At 35.3% G+C, this 15,498-nt stretch overlaps 1 protein-coding gene across 8 annotated transcripts in view; it reads left to right on the plus strand.

Annotated features, from left to right (window-relative positions):
• Positions 1–15,498, plus strand: part of SGCE (sarcoglycan epsilon) — a 68,146-nt gene that overhangs the window by 34,506 nt on the left and 18,142 nt on the right. For all 8 annotated transcript variants that reach the window (XM_053609690.1, XM_053609686.1, XM_053609688.1 and 5 more), the window contains one exon: positions 1,864–2,062. In XM_053609690.1, coding sequence (XP_053465665.1) covers positions 1,864–2,062 — 199 coding nt within the window. The remainder of the gene's footprint in view (positions 1–1,863; positions 2,063–15,498) is intronic.

The raw sequence follows: 15,498 nt of genomic DNA on the forward strand, positions 1-15,498 counted from the left end.
ACTTTATTGAAATAAATCAGAAGATATACAGAATATAATTACTACTGGAGACTATTTTTTTATCTGTACATATTTGTTGATTACAATGTGATATTGTGGTGCATTTATACATTTTATAATGATCAAATCAGGGAAATTAGCATATCCATCATCTTAAATATTTATCATTTCTTTGTGATGATATTCTGAAAACTCTCCTAGCTATTGGGAAATATACATTACTATTAACTCTAGTCATCAAAAGGATGGCAAAAAAAGACAAACAAACAAATATACACACACACAAAAAACTCTAGTCATCCTACTATGCAACAGAACACAAAAATTTATTTGTGTAGAGTCCAGAAACATTTTCTTGTGCTTCTTTGAGAGTATGAATTCAGATAACCAACCTTTTCGTATTACAATAAGAGTTAAAGTTTAGCCAGGTGTGGTGGTTTGTGCCTGTAATTCGGCACTTGAGGGAGGCCAAGGTGGGATGATTGCTTGCGGCCAGGCGTGCAAGACCAGCCTGAGCAACATAGTGAGACTCCATTTCTACAAAACAAATTTTGAAATTAGCCAGGTGTGCGGGCACACACCTATAATCCCAGGTACTTGGAAAGCTAAGGCAGGAGAAACACTTGAGCCCAAGAGCGTGATCATACCAGTGCCCTCTAGCCTAAGTGACAAAGTGAAACCCGGTCTCAAAAAATCCAAAATCAAAGTTTATTATTTTATAATTCTTACTATGTGTTAAGAACTGCTCTGAGCACTTTATATAGTCTCTTTTAAATGAGATAAAAATTATATGTGCTAAATTCAATTTATGATAAGTTCTCAGACCTCTCCAAAAATAAGCTTCCATATGTGAAAGTTTAAGCAGTCTCCAGGTTACAAACATTCGGCTTAGGTACAACTCTCACAAACAGAGGCTATTACAGTAAATGCTTGAATTATAAACATCCAACTGACATACAACTCATACTTAACAAATGGAGGCCATTACAGGTAGTATGTACGTGTATCGGTTTCAACTTACAATACAAATAAATTCAACTTAACAAACCTACAGAACCTATCTTGTTTGTAACCCGGGGACTGTCTATATTGAGAAAAATATAAGTGCCTACTTCTCGTCCTGCTTTGAATTAAATGTTCTAATTCACATAAATCCCTCAGCTTGGCCTGCCTCATAGTAAATACTTTTCAAAAGTTAATATTTATTACAAAAAAAAATTATATAAAAGGTAGGCAATAGAACAGTCAGAATGTGGGAAAAGATGTTCACAATTCAAGAGTAACATTTGAGTAACAAATATTTTTGTGTTTACTTAGAATTGCTTACATTGAAAGTCTAAATTTGACATTGGGTTGGTTTAAAATATAAATTATGAAATGTTTAGAGAGAAATTTTGATGAGATGTTGGGAAGGGAAAAAGTTAACTAAATCTCTAACAATGTGAAATGTGGAGAACTTTTAAATTTTCCTACAATTTTTAATTGAAGAGTGATAAAAATAGTAGAATTGCTTTGATTTTTAGAGTTTTTATTGGACATATCAAAATTTTAACATTTTACCATGCTCCCCAAAAGATCAGTAATATTATAAATTAAAAATGCAGATTTATTTCTTTGCCAAGTCCTATAATTGTAAATTACTGAACCTTAGACTGTTTTATATTATAGGTAAAGTTCTGTGTCTAATGTATGCTTTGTTTTTAGATACTTCTTCTCTTATACAGAAAACCTTTCAAGTCAGTATTAATATTGTTCCCGGCTCTCAGGACTATCAGAACTCAATAAGTCTCAAATTGTTCTTTTGTTTCCCTTTTAAAAGACTACTTCATTAAAAATATGCATACTCTTTTCCACCAAAATTAGACTTCCCATTGCCATATCAAGCAGAATTCTTCATTAAAAATATGAATGTAGAAGAAATGTTGGCCAGTGAGGTTCTCGGAGACTTTCTTGGGGCGGTGAAAAATGTGTGGCAGCCTGAGCGTCTGAACGCCATAAACATCACATCAGCCCTAGACAGGGGCGGCAGGGTGCCGCTTCCCATTAATGACCTGAAGGAGGGGTAAGCAGACTTTTATCTCCTTGTCTTAAATATAGATGTTTCAATACAGCGATTTTGACCCACTTACTATACCATTTTTAGTTTAGAGGGCAGATAGTCTATTATTTTTTCTTTTTAATAGGGAATAGATATTGTGAAGGTACGAACATGCTAATAATTTTCTATATTGACAAAGAAGTTGTGTTAATGGTTCTTTACATCTCAGGTCCCAGTTCTGTGAAATCTAATTGTAAATCAGGATCAACATCATAAATTACAGCACTAAGTCTTTTGTGCCTTCCATAGAGAAGCTGATTATTTAGGACCATGAATTTCAAAGGAAGTTGGTGCCCCTGTTATCAGCTGCAGAAGGACTCGCGGACAGACTGCTGTAACTTTATTCTAGGAAACTATTTCTTCATCTTTAACATTCTTTCCACCAAGTGTTGGTGACTGGTAGCTGGGGTGGATTTGAAGCCCATTCCTATGACACGAGAGCCTGAAGTCTGGCCTTGTCACTCACAAGCTGGGTGACATTAGGCAAATGTTGAACTCCTCTGGGCCTCAACTTCCTTATCTATTCTAGGAGGGTTATACTCTTCCTCAGGTTGTTGTGATAATTAAATGAGCCCTTGTATTAGAAAGGGATTTGTCATTCTCAAGCTATACAAATACAAAGTATGTCTTGTATACTTGTAGAGGTCAAGAAACACTCTTGCCTGTATAAATTGAAAGTATCGATATTATTATCAAGACAAATTTTGATCTTTAATTATGATACCAGTCTGTAAGTTGAGGTGGATTTGCTCCCCCAAGTCCTATAAAAGTACAGTGTGTGGAGCAAATCACTCTTCACATAGCGTACCCTTCTCTAACTCCTCCTTCATCCGTGATCCTGAGAACACTGCTACACAGGTGATATCTGAAATTATTAATAGCTTGACTACCTGGATTAGCAAGAATTAAGTCTCAGGGAAGCTTTAAAGGAAGGGAAAAGATCACAGATCACATAGATGAAGACTGAGGGAGTAGGCAGAAGAAGGGTAGGGAAAGCAGTGAATCATTAATGTCCAACTTAAAAATTTCAGAATTCAGTTTTATGTTCTGCATTACAGCAATGAATTTTGAAGTCAGTCAAGCACACACAGAAGTGCTTTGGGGAAAATTGTTGCTTTATTTTTTTTGTCTATATGCTGGTTGGTTTTCTATATGAAAACATAATTCTGGAGGTTAAATGTTCACTTCCGAGTTACAGTATGGTTCTCTGTTCCCCCGAGGCATTAAAGCAGGACACGGAACGAGATGAACAGGAGTATCGCCCCTGAAACGTTCCCCTCATGCGGCACTTTGTCATCAACAGTTGTCTTAAATTAATATGTTCTCCCACGTTTGATAAAATATAACCAACAAAATTTTTGGAGGAAATAGCACAAAATCCAGGCACTAGTAGTTTTCCAGAGTTGTACTTTTTTCTGGTCTCACTCTTTCTCCAATCAATAGTGCAGGCCTCACCCATAGAGGTACTTTTAGAATCTGAACTAAATTGAACTAAGCAGGTCCCTAAACCAAACTCTGACCTAAAGCAGTGCTTTCCAACTACGCCTAACCTAAGAGTTGCCAGTAGAACATAACCAAAATAGAGAGAGTTCCTGGCCTGTGAGTCCCCTTAGAGCCTGATTCTTGGAGCCCAGGGCTGGGCCTGAACATGTGACTGTAAATTAAGAACAGAGTTTTTGTCCCACAAGTACTTGTTAGAGACTCTAGTCATTGGCAGACTGAGCCCCAACACCTGCTAGAGGGTGGCATATGCTGTCAGATATTTGAGAGTCCGCGCCTGGTGACATTTATTTGGACTCTTGTCTCAGATCTCTTCCCAATTTGAAATGCTCCCCATGGTTTTAATTTAATATTAAGTCTTAGCCTTTGCAAAATATTCTTATGAGATGTCTTTTAAAATAGCATTACTATAATTTGTACCCAATGCCAACTCCATTACTCCATTGTCCTTATAAAAATATTAATAAAATAAAATCTGGTTTGAGAAAAGTTTATCCCTGAGAATGATTTTGCATGTTTTCTTTACTTGTTTTATAATGTTGTGTTAACAAATACTTTTTTAGCCATATTTGCTTAAATTTAGAAATGGATCCAATGCTTAACTCATCTCTAGTAACTTTCTTCCTTTTTAATGGTGTAATATTATGGTTTTTAATTTATTTAATATACTTTTCTTCTTTGCATTTTCTTTTAAAAATACCTTGGGCTATATATCCTGTTAAAGATGAAATATTGAAAAGATTAAGAAGTAGGGTCAGAGATTGCAAAGGAATTGCAACCCTTGCTTTTTAAATATTTTATTTAAAATTTATATTCATACACTTCGGAAGTATCAATTAACCACCTAAGAAACGTGTTCTACTTAATGCTTAATCATAAGCTTTGGTCCTGGATTTTTTAAAAAAAAACTTTCATGAAAATTTTTTCCTATTAGTCATGGCAGCCACTATCTACTAACTATAAATTTTTGCGTTTGTGATGTGTGTAGTCAAATAAACAGCAGATGACCAAGAATAGCTCTCAGTTGTAGACTCTTGAAGTAAACCTACTATCCTTCCGCCACCTAAAGGGTCATCATATGTCTGTCTTCAAGAGCCCACCCAGTAGCTTCCCAGCTCATTGTCCTTCTTGAAGAGCATATTTTCATGTCTGTAGAGCTCAGTGACAGCTTTCAAACTTCTATGTCAAACAGAAAATGATTGCAAAGGTTTACTTCAAAGTGCATACGCTCCTGCAAAGGAAGGCCGAGTCCTCTGAGAAGGTTTGTTTTTACTTGCCAGACCCATAATACCAAGGAAACTGCAGTCTCTGGGCACGGTCTTGTGCTGCTTTTTCTCCTGACACTGATCCAGAGGCTAAGGCCTCGTGGATGTATTTAGCCTGGGATAAAGCTGGTGGAAAGAGGAGCAGGTTTGTATTTCACTCCAGGCATGTCATAGCTGCTAACCCTGGGTGAGTGATGTAGTGTAAATGGTGGCTATGAAGGGAATGATGGGGTGTTGAGATTAAAGAATATACTCCCTTTTCCTAAGAGATTGTCAAACCTACCACTGTTTCCTCTGATTACCAAAGCATGTAGATCTACCCCCAATTAGCAGCTGAGAATCCTAGTTCCGTCTCTGCACCATCTCACAAAATACTCCCTCTGATTTGTTGTCTGATTTTGTCCTGTATGAAAGGCCTCAGTGAGAAGTTATACTCAAGGAAGACAGAACGTAAGTCAATGGCTGCCACATAGTGATTTGATGGCAAATCATGATTCTGGGTTAGTTTCATTAGAGTTCTGAAATTGTTTCCATCTTCGGTCACTTCCCTGATTGCCCTTTTTTCTTAAATAATATTATTCCTCTGTAAATTAGAACAGTCACTATGGACAGCAGTGTGGAGATTACTCAAGGAACTAAAAGTAGACCTACCATTTGATCTAGCGGTCCCATTGCTGGGTATCTACCCACAGGAAAAGAAGTTATTTTATCAAAAAGACACCTGCCTCTGAATGTTACGACTCATAAATGCAAAGATGTGGAATAAGCCTCAGTGCCCATCAGTTGATGAGTACTACTCAGCCATATGAAATAATGTCCTTTGCAGCAGCTTGGATGGAACTGGAGACTATTAGCCTAAGTGAAGTAACTGAGGAATAGAAAAACAAACACCAGACGTTCTACTAGTAAATAGGCCCTACACAGTGGTACACATGGTCATAAAGTGGCATAAAGGACATTGGAAACTAAGAAGAGAAGGGAGGGGTGAGGAGTATGGACTCACTTATTAACTATAATGTACACTATTCTGGTGACAAGCACAGTAAAAGCCCTGACTTCAGCATTACACAGTTCATCCATGGAATAAGAACATTTATACCTCCTAATATTTGAAATAAAAATTATTTTAAAAGTCCCTCCTACATTTTTGGTACAAGTATCCTTTCTCTTGTGGTTTGGTGGTAATACGAGATAGGAATTTTTGAAAAAAATTCTTTAATAAAAATAAAAAGTGGAAACCCATATCAGTCCATTTTTGTAACAAAAAATAAGTGAAATTAATGTACGTTTAATGTCTATTCTTTTAAGTTCTATCATTTTTTTCTTTCATACTATAACATTTTTTCAATTTTTTTTAATGGGAGAATATTGTTTTGGTCTCTGGGGTGTAGTGATTTGTGATATAAAATCTGTGCTTGCAATCTACTATGGACCATGCAAGTAATCAGATAATTAAAATCATCATTGTGATAGCTAAGATTGAGGTATCACAGAATGGGCTCCTACTTTGCTTTAGGTCTATGCCTGGCAAGAGTTCATGGAAGAGGTGAAGCCTGACTTGCATTGAAAATATGAGTACAAACTGGCTTGCTGAGAAAATGAGAAAGGGGACCTTTAGGCAAAGGTAAAGGCATGGCTAAAGCCCTTGATAGGAGAGAACATGATGGACTTGGAAACCTGCTTAGTGTGGAAATGGGAGAGAGGGGTCTATAAGCGATAGTTACCAAGGGGGCAAAGACCAGACCATGTATGTCCTTGCAGACCTGGAGAAGTTTGTATCTTATCCTGAAGCATTAGGGACCATGGTAGACAAACGGCTGATACTAAAGTTTTTATTTGAGAGATCATACTTGAGTAGAACGAGGGAAGGACTGAATGGAGGGATTGCTGCCTGAAAATATTGGTATTTAGGGGACCCAGTGGTTGCTGTGTTCTCAGCTAAAGGAACATGAACGCATGAGTAAAATTCTTTTAGACTTTAGTGCCACTAAAACATTAAGGTTTCTAAGAACTAGACATACTCCCCCCTCTCTAATAATGAGAATTGTGACATTTACTGTTTTTTTTTTTTCTGTTTCAGTAAAGTCAGTGCTCTGAATTACAATGGCATTATTAACACTTGATTTTTCAGTTTTTCCCTAATTTTTTGGTTTTTCTTTTATTTGCGTATTATGTATGTTTTGTTATAACCTCAGAGATCCTTTCTCTTTATTTTTATCTTACTTTTCGATTGATTAATGACAGATACGTAAAGAAAAAAGAAGTGGGGTAGAGGGAGAAGACAGGAAGTCTGGTTCTGCTTCTGTGGAGAGCCCAAGTTACCAGGCAGCATGTAACATACGTGGACACATTCTTCTCTAAATTGCCTCTTATCTCCTAGATACATAAAATAAAGAATACATTTGTTAGTTGGACAATTAGGAAAAAAATACAACCATTGAATCCATTTATCTGACTATTGCTGAAAAAGGCAGAATTTCGACTTAACGTTATTTACCTGTTACTTGGCTCTTCACATTACATGTTTCAAGGCCTCAATAAATGTATTACCATTTTACCTCAAAGAAGGGGAATTGAATTGTTCAAACTGGAAGGAAAAAATTGTTGTAAAGGATGATTCTATCTAGTATACATCCACTAATCCCTAAGATTTTGAAGCTCCGTGTTTTGTTAGCATTCACCGAGAGCCTTGTACTTGGTAATACAGTCTCATCTCATCTGTTTATACACATTTGAAATTTTGAAAACATGTGCTAAAGTCATAATGGTAAAGATCATCCTCATTTCACTTCATAACAATTTTAAATTTCTGCATATCTAAAAGCTATCTTAAAGGCAAACAGCAGATTATGAAAAACATGATTTTGGCCTGTATAGCATAGAGTTATTACACATAGCCTCAGACAAAATTATGTATATGAGAAAAGCCAGAAGGTTCAAGCTTTTTGATTCTACAAAATAAACGGTAAGTATATACACCTTTTCTTTAACGTACAAGGCAAATCCAATATCAGCTGCTCTTGAGCATGACATTTTTGCTCTGCTTGTGTTTCTAAACATGGTATAATGTGTTTTTTACTTGCTCTCTTGTTCAGCAAATAGGCTTCCTAAGGACAATGACAAGGAGTGGGTTCAAGGAGAACTGTTAAAGACTGTTGCTTCCCTACCCGAGGGAGGTGATGGTGACTAGAAGTAGAGTTGTATCAGTGGGAAAGAACAAAGAGGACAGATGTCTAAGAGTTATTTCAGGGTAAATGTCAGAGGCTAATGATGGATTGGATATGAGGAAAGAAGGAGAGGAGTCAAAGATGATGGTGCTTGAATTCATGACTTGAGCATTTGGGGATGCCAATCATTGAGAAAGAAGATAGAAGGAGGAACAGGTGGAGGTGGGGTGGGGTAGTGGTGAGCTCAGCTTGGAACATATTACGTTGGAGAAGCTTATAGATATCCAAGTGGAGATGAAAGTAATTTGGCAGTATGTGTGTCAACTGTCATAAAAATGTTTCCACTCTAGGCATCTCTTTTAAGATAGTAACATTAAAGAATAAGCTCAGAGATAGTCTTTGCAATATTATTTATAACATAAAAAAATTAGAAGCAACTTGCATGTCCAACTCTGAAGTAATTGCTGAATAAATCATGTGCACTTAAAAAATTATATTGCCATAAAACCATAATTACAAAGACTACAACATGAAAAATGCTTATGATGCATTAATTGAAAAAGCAGGGTACAAAATTATATTTTAGAAATGATTGCAATTAGGTTAAAATATATGCATTTGAAAAATATTATGCAAGGTACATTGGAAAATGAAAATAGTACTCCTGGCGATATAAATGAGTTCTGTTTTTATATCCCAAGTTTTATGTAATATTTTATATTGCTCTTATAATTCAAGAAAAAAAACATTTCAAAGCACCAAAACTCTTGTGCCCATTTATGTTATCTTGAAAGGAATTAATTTAAAATCTTAAAAATTACAATTACAAATCGATGTCTTACTTAGGCAATAGAGCTGTTAACCGTTCTGAAATATTCATTTTTGTCTCTGTATATACAAATATATTTTACAGTTATCAAGGAAAATACAGGGTTATCTCATCAGTTAATAAAAGATGAGAAATTGACTTTCTTTGAAGCTTAAATCTAGTAACTCATTTTAAATGAAATATGTTTATATTCACTGATCATCTGAGTTTCTTATATCTACTTTTGTTATGAATTTATTTGATCTTTAATTTTAGTTACTCGTTTTGTTTATTTCCCAAAGGTATACTTTTTTTGTTTAATGTTTTTGCAAATTAAACTTAAGATCTAATGTAACTTTAGTGTAACGGGCACGTGAATTTGGGTAAACATATTTGGAACACACTTGTTATCTTAGGCTTCTCTGTGACCTCATACTTTTATTGACATAGCTTTGAATCTGTGTGCTCTACTTTATTTCATTTCATTTTTTTAAGTAACGGTTTTATTGAGATATAATATTTACATATCATATACTTTACCTCCTTAAAGTGTACAATTTTGTGATTACTATAATCACTTTTAGACCACTGTTATTTTCCCAATCCCCCACCCGCACCCCTGCACCTCTTAGCAGTCATTTACCACCGCACCTCACCCAGGTAACCATTGATGTGCTTTGCCGTCTCTACAAATGTGCCTGTTCTGGCATTTCATATGAATGGAATCAAAGTACATGTGGTCTTCTGTGACTAGCTAGCTTCTTTCAGTTTCCATAACAGTTTTAAGTTTCATCTATGTTGTAGAATATACCAGCATTTCATTTCTTTTTATTGCTAAATAATATTCTATTGTATGGGTATGCCATCTTTTGCTTCCCTTCGTAAATTGATGAGCATATGGATTATTTCCACTTTTTTACTATTATGAGTAATGTTGGTGTGAACATTCATGCACAAGTTTTTGTGTAGACATATATTTATATTTTTCTTAAATATATCCCCAGGAATGGAATTACTGGGCCATACTGTAGTTGTCTTTAACCTTTTGAGGAACTGCCACACTGTTTTCCAAAAGTGTTGCGTCATTTTACACCAGAATAGGAGGATTTCAATTCCTCCACATCTCTACCAGCTCCAGTTATTATTTGTCTTTATTATAGCCATTCTAGTCGGGGTGAACTGGTATCTCATTGTGATTTTGATTTCTGTTTCTCTGATGGTCAGTGATGTTAGTCATCTTTTCCTATGCTTATCAAACGTTGGTACATCATCTTTGGAAGTATGTCTGTTCGTATGCCTTGCCATTTTTCATTGGATTATTTGTCTTTTTATTAAGTTGGAAGAGTCCTTTATGTGTATGTTCTAGATACAAGTCCCTCATGAGGTACATGATTTGCCCGTGTTTTCTCCCATTCCCTGGGTCTGTCTTTTCACTTTCTTGATATTGTTCTTTGAAGCACAGAATATTTAAAATTTAATACATTTATTTCTTTTCTTCTATTGCTGGAGCTTTTTCATATTTAAGAAATCACTGTCTAATCTAAAGTCATAAAGATTTATGTCTATTGTCTTCTCAGAGTTTAATAGTTTTAGCTCTCACATTTAAGCATTTGGTATGTTCTTCAAGTATACTAATTTTATGAGAATTTTTAGGTATATAGAAAAATTAAGAGAAGGTGCAGAGATTGCCCCTATACCTGCTCTTCCCCCGCATGCATGGTGTCCCCCGTTATCAACATCCCTTACCTGAATGGAGCACTTGTTACAGATGGTGAACTTGCATTGACAAACATCATTATCACCTACAGCCTATAGTCTGCAATAGATTTTACTGTTGGTAGTGTACATTGTGTGGGTTTGGACAAATGTCTGATGACATGCCTCCAGGATTACAGCACCATACAGAGTAGTTTCACTGCTCTGAAAATTGTCTCTGTTCCACCTATTTATTCCTCCTTCCCCCATCCCGTGGTAAACATTGATTGTTTTACTGTCTCCACAATTTACTTTTCCAGAATGTCATATAGTTGAAATCTTATAGTATGTAAACCTTTCAGATTGGCTCCTTTCATTCAGTGATATGTGTTTGAGTTGCTTCCATGTCTTTTCATGTCTTGATAGCTTATTCTTTGTTAGTGCTGAATAATAATCCATTGCCTGGATGTACTGCAGTTTATTTATCATTCATCTAGTAAAGTACATCTTGATTGTCCCCAAGTTTTGGCAATTATGAATAAAGCTGTATGCAGGCTTTTGTGTAGACAAATGTTTTCAGCTCCCTTGGGTAAAATAGGGAGAGTGATAGCTGGATTATAGGGTAAAAGTATGTTTAGTTTTGTAAGAAACTTGCCAAGCTGTCTTCCAAAGTTGTTTGGAAGTTGTTGCACCATTTTTCAGTCCCACCAGCAATGAATGAATGTTCCTGTTACTCCCGATCCTTGCTAGCATTTGGTGCTGTTAGTATTCTGGATTTTGGCTATTCTAATAGGTATATGATAATATTTTATTGTTGTCTTAATTTGTACTTCCCTGGTGTAATATAGAGCATCTTTCCATATGCTTATTTGCCAGGGGTTTGTCTTCTTTGGAGAGGTGTCTGTTAGGTTCTTTGGGCCATTTTTACATTGAATTGTTTGTTTTCTAGTGGTTCGATTTGAAGAGTTCTTTGTATGTTTTGGGTAACAATCTTTTATCAGAAATGTGTTTTGCAGATATTTTCTTCCCATCTGTGGCTTGCCTTTTCCTATTTTTGACAGTGTCTTTTGCAGACCATAACTTCTTAATTTTAATGAAGTCCATCTTACCAATTCTTTCTTTCATGGATTGTGCCTTTGGTGTTATTGCTAAAAAGTTATCACCATACCCAAGGTCATCTAGATTTTTTCCTACTTTATCTTCAAGGAGTTTCATAATCTTGCATTCATATCTGTGATCCATTTTTAGTTGATTTTTGTGAAAGGTATAAGTTTTGTGTCTATATATTTTTTGCATATATGTGTCTAGTTGTTAAAATGCTACTTGAAGAAAAGATTCTTTCCTCCGTTTTATGGCCTTTGCTCCTTTGTCAAAGATTAATTGACTGTATTTATGTGAGTCTATTTTGGGGTTCTCTTTGCTGTTCCATTTATCTATTTCTTTGTTCTTTTGCCAGAGCCACATATCTACATTATCAAATTTATGGGTACAGAGTTGTTCATTGATTATCCTTCTAATGTCCATGGAATCTTTACAGATATCTTTCATTTCTGAGATTAGCACTGTGTCCTTTTCTTCATAAGCCTAGGTTATCAATTCTATTGCTCTTCTCAAAGAACCAACTTCTTGTCTCTTTGATTTCTTTTCTCTTGGTTTTTTTTTTTTTTTTTTTGTAATTTCACTGATTTATTCTGTAACTTTCATTGTTTGTTTGTTTGTTTCTGCTTACCTTGGATTTCGTTTATCCTTCTTTTTCTAATTTCCTAAGGTAAAAACTTAGATCTTTTGTCTCTACTAACATATGAATTCAGTTGCTAATCAATTTTTCTCTAAATGTTGCTTTTGCTTCATCTTACAGATTTTGATGTTATCGTTTTATTTTCATTTAGTTTAAAATATTTTTGAACTTCTTTTGAGATTTCTCCTTTAACTTGTATGTTATTTAGAAGTGTGTTGCTTAATCTCCAAGTGCTTGGAGATTTTCCATTTACCTCTTGATATTGACTTTTAGTTTAATTCTGTTGTTCTCTGAGAGCAGACATTGTATGATTTCTTTTATTTTAAGTTCAGTAAGATATTTAATGGCTCAGAATATTGGTAAATATTCCATGGGAGCTTGAAAAAAGTGTGTTTCTGTTACTGTTCGCTGAAGTAGTCGATGGAAATCTATTAAATCAAGTCAACTGATGATGATGTTTAGTTCCACTATGTCTTAACCAGCTTTCTGCATATTGCCTTTGTCTGTTTATGGTACAGGGATGTTGAACTATCCAACTGTAATAGTAGATTTATCCTCCTCTTTGCATTTCTGTGAGCTTTTGCTTCATATATTTTGATGCCTTGTTATTAGGCTCTTACATTGTAAGGATTGCTTTATATTCTTAGAGAATTGAGTCCTTTATCATGCCCTTCTTATCCCTGATAACTTTCCTTGCTATGAACTTTCCTTGCCCTGTCTAAAATTAATATCTCTACTTCTACTTTTTTAAAAATTAGCATTAGCATGGTGTATCTTTTTCTATCCAATTAAAGTATATGTATCTATATTTAAAGTAGATTTCTTATAAACAGCATGTAGCTGGATCTTGTTTTTTATTATACTCTGGTAAGTTCTGTTAATTAGGGCATCTAGACAATTGATATTTAAATTAATTATTAACATAGTTGGATTATTCTCTGTTAGATTTGCTACTGTTTTTCTATTTGGTGCCCTTGCTCTTTGTTCTTCTTTTTTTTGTCTTTCACTCTCTGCTCACCTCTTGTGGTTTTAATTAAGCACTTTATATGATTCTATTTTCTCCCCTCTCTTAGTATATTGGTTATATATTTTTTTCCTTTTTTAGTGGTTGTCTTAGAGTTTGTAATATACATGTACAAGCAATCCAAGTCCACTTTCAAATAGCACTATACTACTTCCCAGGTGGTGCAAGTGCCTGTATGATTACAAAATAATCCCTATTTCTCTCTCACTTCCCTTGTATCACTGCACTCGTTCGTTGCATTTATATGTAAGCATGTTCATCCATTACTTAAGCGTACATAGATTAACACATTATTGCTATTATTATTTTGAACAAGCTGTTAGATCAATTAAAAATAGGAAAAATTAAAATTCTTTTATCTTTATTTCTTCTTTGATGCTGTACTTTTCTTTATGTATGTCTGATTTTCTGACCTATATAATTTTCCATCTCTCTAAAGAACTTCTTTTAACATTTCTTGCAAGGCAGGTCCACTTTATTCATGAGAACTTTTTACATATTAATCATGGTTGTCTAAAATTTCTGGTCTGATCATTTCAACATCTCTCCCAATCTGGTTCTGATGCTTGTGCAGTCTCTTCAGATTGTGTGCTTTGCTATTTAGTACATTTTGTGATTTTTCTTTGATAGCCAGACTAATGGACCAGGTGAAAGGAATGGCTGTAAATAGGCCGTTAGTAGTCTGGTGGTAAGGGGGGTGGGGGTCGATAGCCCTGTGACTTGTTCTCAGTCTTTTAGTGAGCCTGTTTCTCAGGACTGAACTCCACATGTGCTACTCAGCTCCCCTCCTCAGGGGGCACAGGATGGCTAAAGTGACCTGGCATTGGTATTTTCCTTCCTTTGCATGGAAGGATAGAGCCAACTATAGCTGGGTATTTACCTTTACCCAAGTCAGTGAGGCTCTGATTCAACCCTAGCAGGTTAGGCTCTGGTTAGTTTCTCTTGAGGGCAGACCTTCTTAAGAACAGTACACTTTGGTATATTTCAAAATGGTTTTTTTTTTTCTTCCCTTGCTGGAAGCACAAGGACATTCTTTGATATTTATGGTGAGAACCTGGTAATCTCAAAGGGATGACTCTCACAAAATGTGGGAGCCTTCTGGTGACTGGGTCCCTCTGGAGTTACTACCTTCTCAGACTTACGCACACATGAGTTGCAGCTCAGCTTTGCCTGCCTCTGTTCTGGTTCTCGCAGAGGTTTCAGTCTCTAAGTGTGTCTCTAAGTCTCTCCAGTTTTCTAGGCAGAAGTTTGTCCTGTCACCTTATTTCTCTCACGGACCTAAGAATAATTATTTTTCACTTTGTTGAGCTTTTTACATGTTGATAGGATGGACATGTTTACTTCCGTATTAGAAACCAGAAATCTTCTTTCATCAATTTTGGGTTAATTTTATACATGATGTGAGTTAGGGGCCCCAACTTCATTATTTTTTATGTGGTTGTCAAGTTGTTCCAGCACCATTAGTTGGAAAGACTATTCTTTCCCCCTTGATTATCTTGGGGGAAATCAAGACAGTATTCAATTTACTAAATATGAGGATTTATTTTTCAGTTTTATTCCCTTATTCTGTGTGTCTGTCCTATGCCAATGTCACACTGCCTTGATGACTGTAACTTTGAATAAGTTTTCAAATTGGGATTTGTAATCCTTCTTTGTTGTTCTTTATCAAGATTTTATGTGTGTGGCGATTCTGGGTTCCTTAAATTTCCATACGAATGTTAGGATCAGTTTCTCAATTTCTGCAAAGAAGGCAGCTGGAACTTTGATGGTTTTATTTCATTTTATAAGTAGCTATAACATTGTCATCATGAAAAGAAATAATGTTTACTCAATTTCCTGGTTTTCTCTTTTCTTGTGAAAGGTCAATGAGATTCCTGTCTTCTCAAGCTTTTCTGCGATTATTAAACGCTATTATCTCTAAAAATATTTTATTGTGAATTCTTGCTAGGAAATTAAGTAAATTCTTTCTTCATAATCGCTAAGATACACACAAAGAAAATAAATTTTGTGTGCCTTGTTTGTGTTTACCAGACATTAGTTTTTCTCTTACATTACTTTCTTAAATAAGAAACTCAGAGGCATTCTAATGAGAGACAAGCAGAGAGGGATTTGTTTGGTAGAAAAACTGACAGAACTCTTGGGTTACTAAAGCTCCATACTTCCAGGGCTTTAGTTTCACAATTTTATTATAGTGAAATCAAGT

Source organism: Nycticebus coucang, chromosome 11 (assembly GCF_027406575.1).
Source record: "Nycticebus coucang isolate mNycCou1 chromosome 11, mNycCou1.pri, whole genome shotgun sequence".
NCBI lineage: Eukaryota > Metazoa > Chordata > Mammalia > Primates > Lorisidae > Nycticebus > Nycticebus coucang.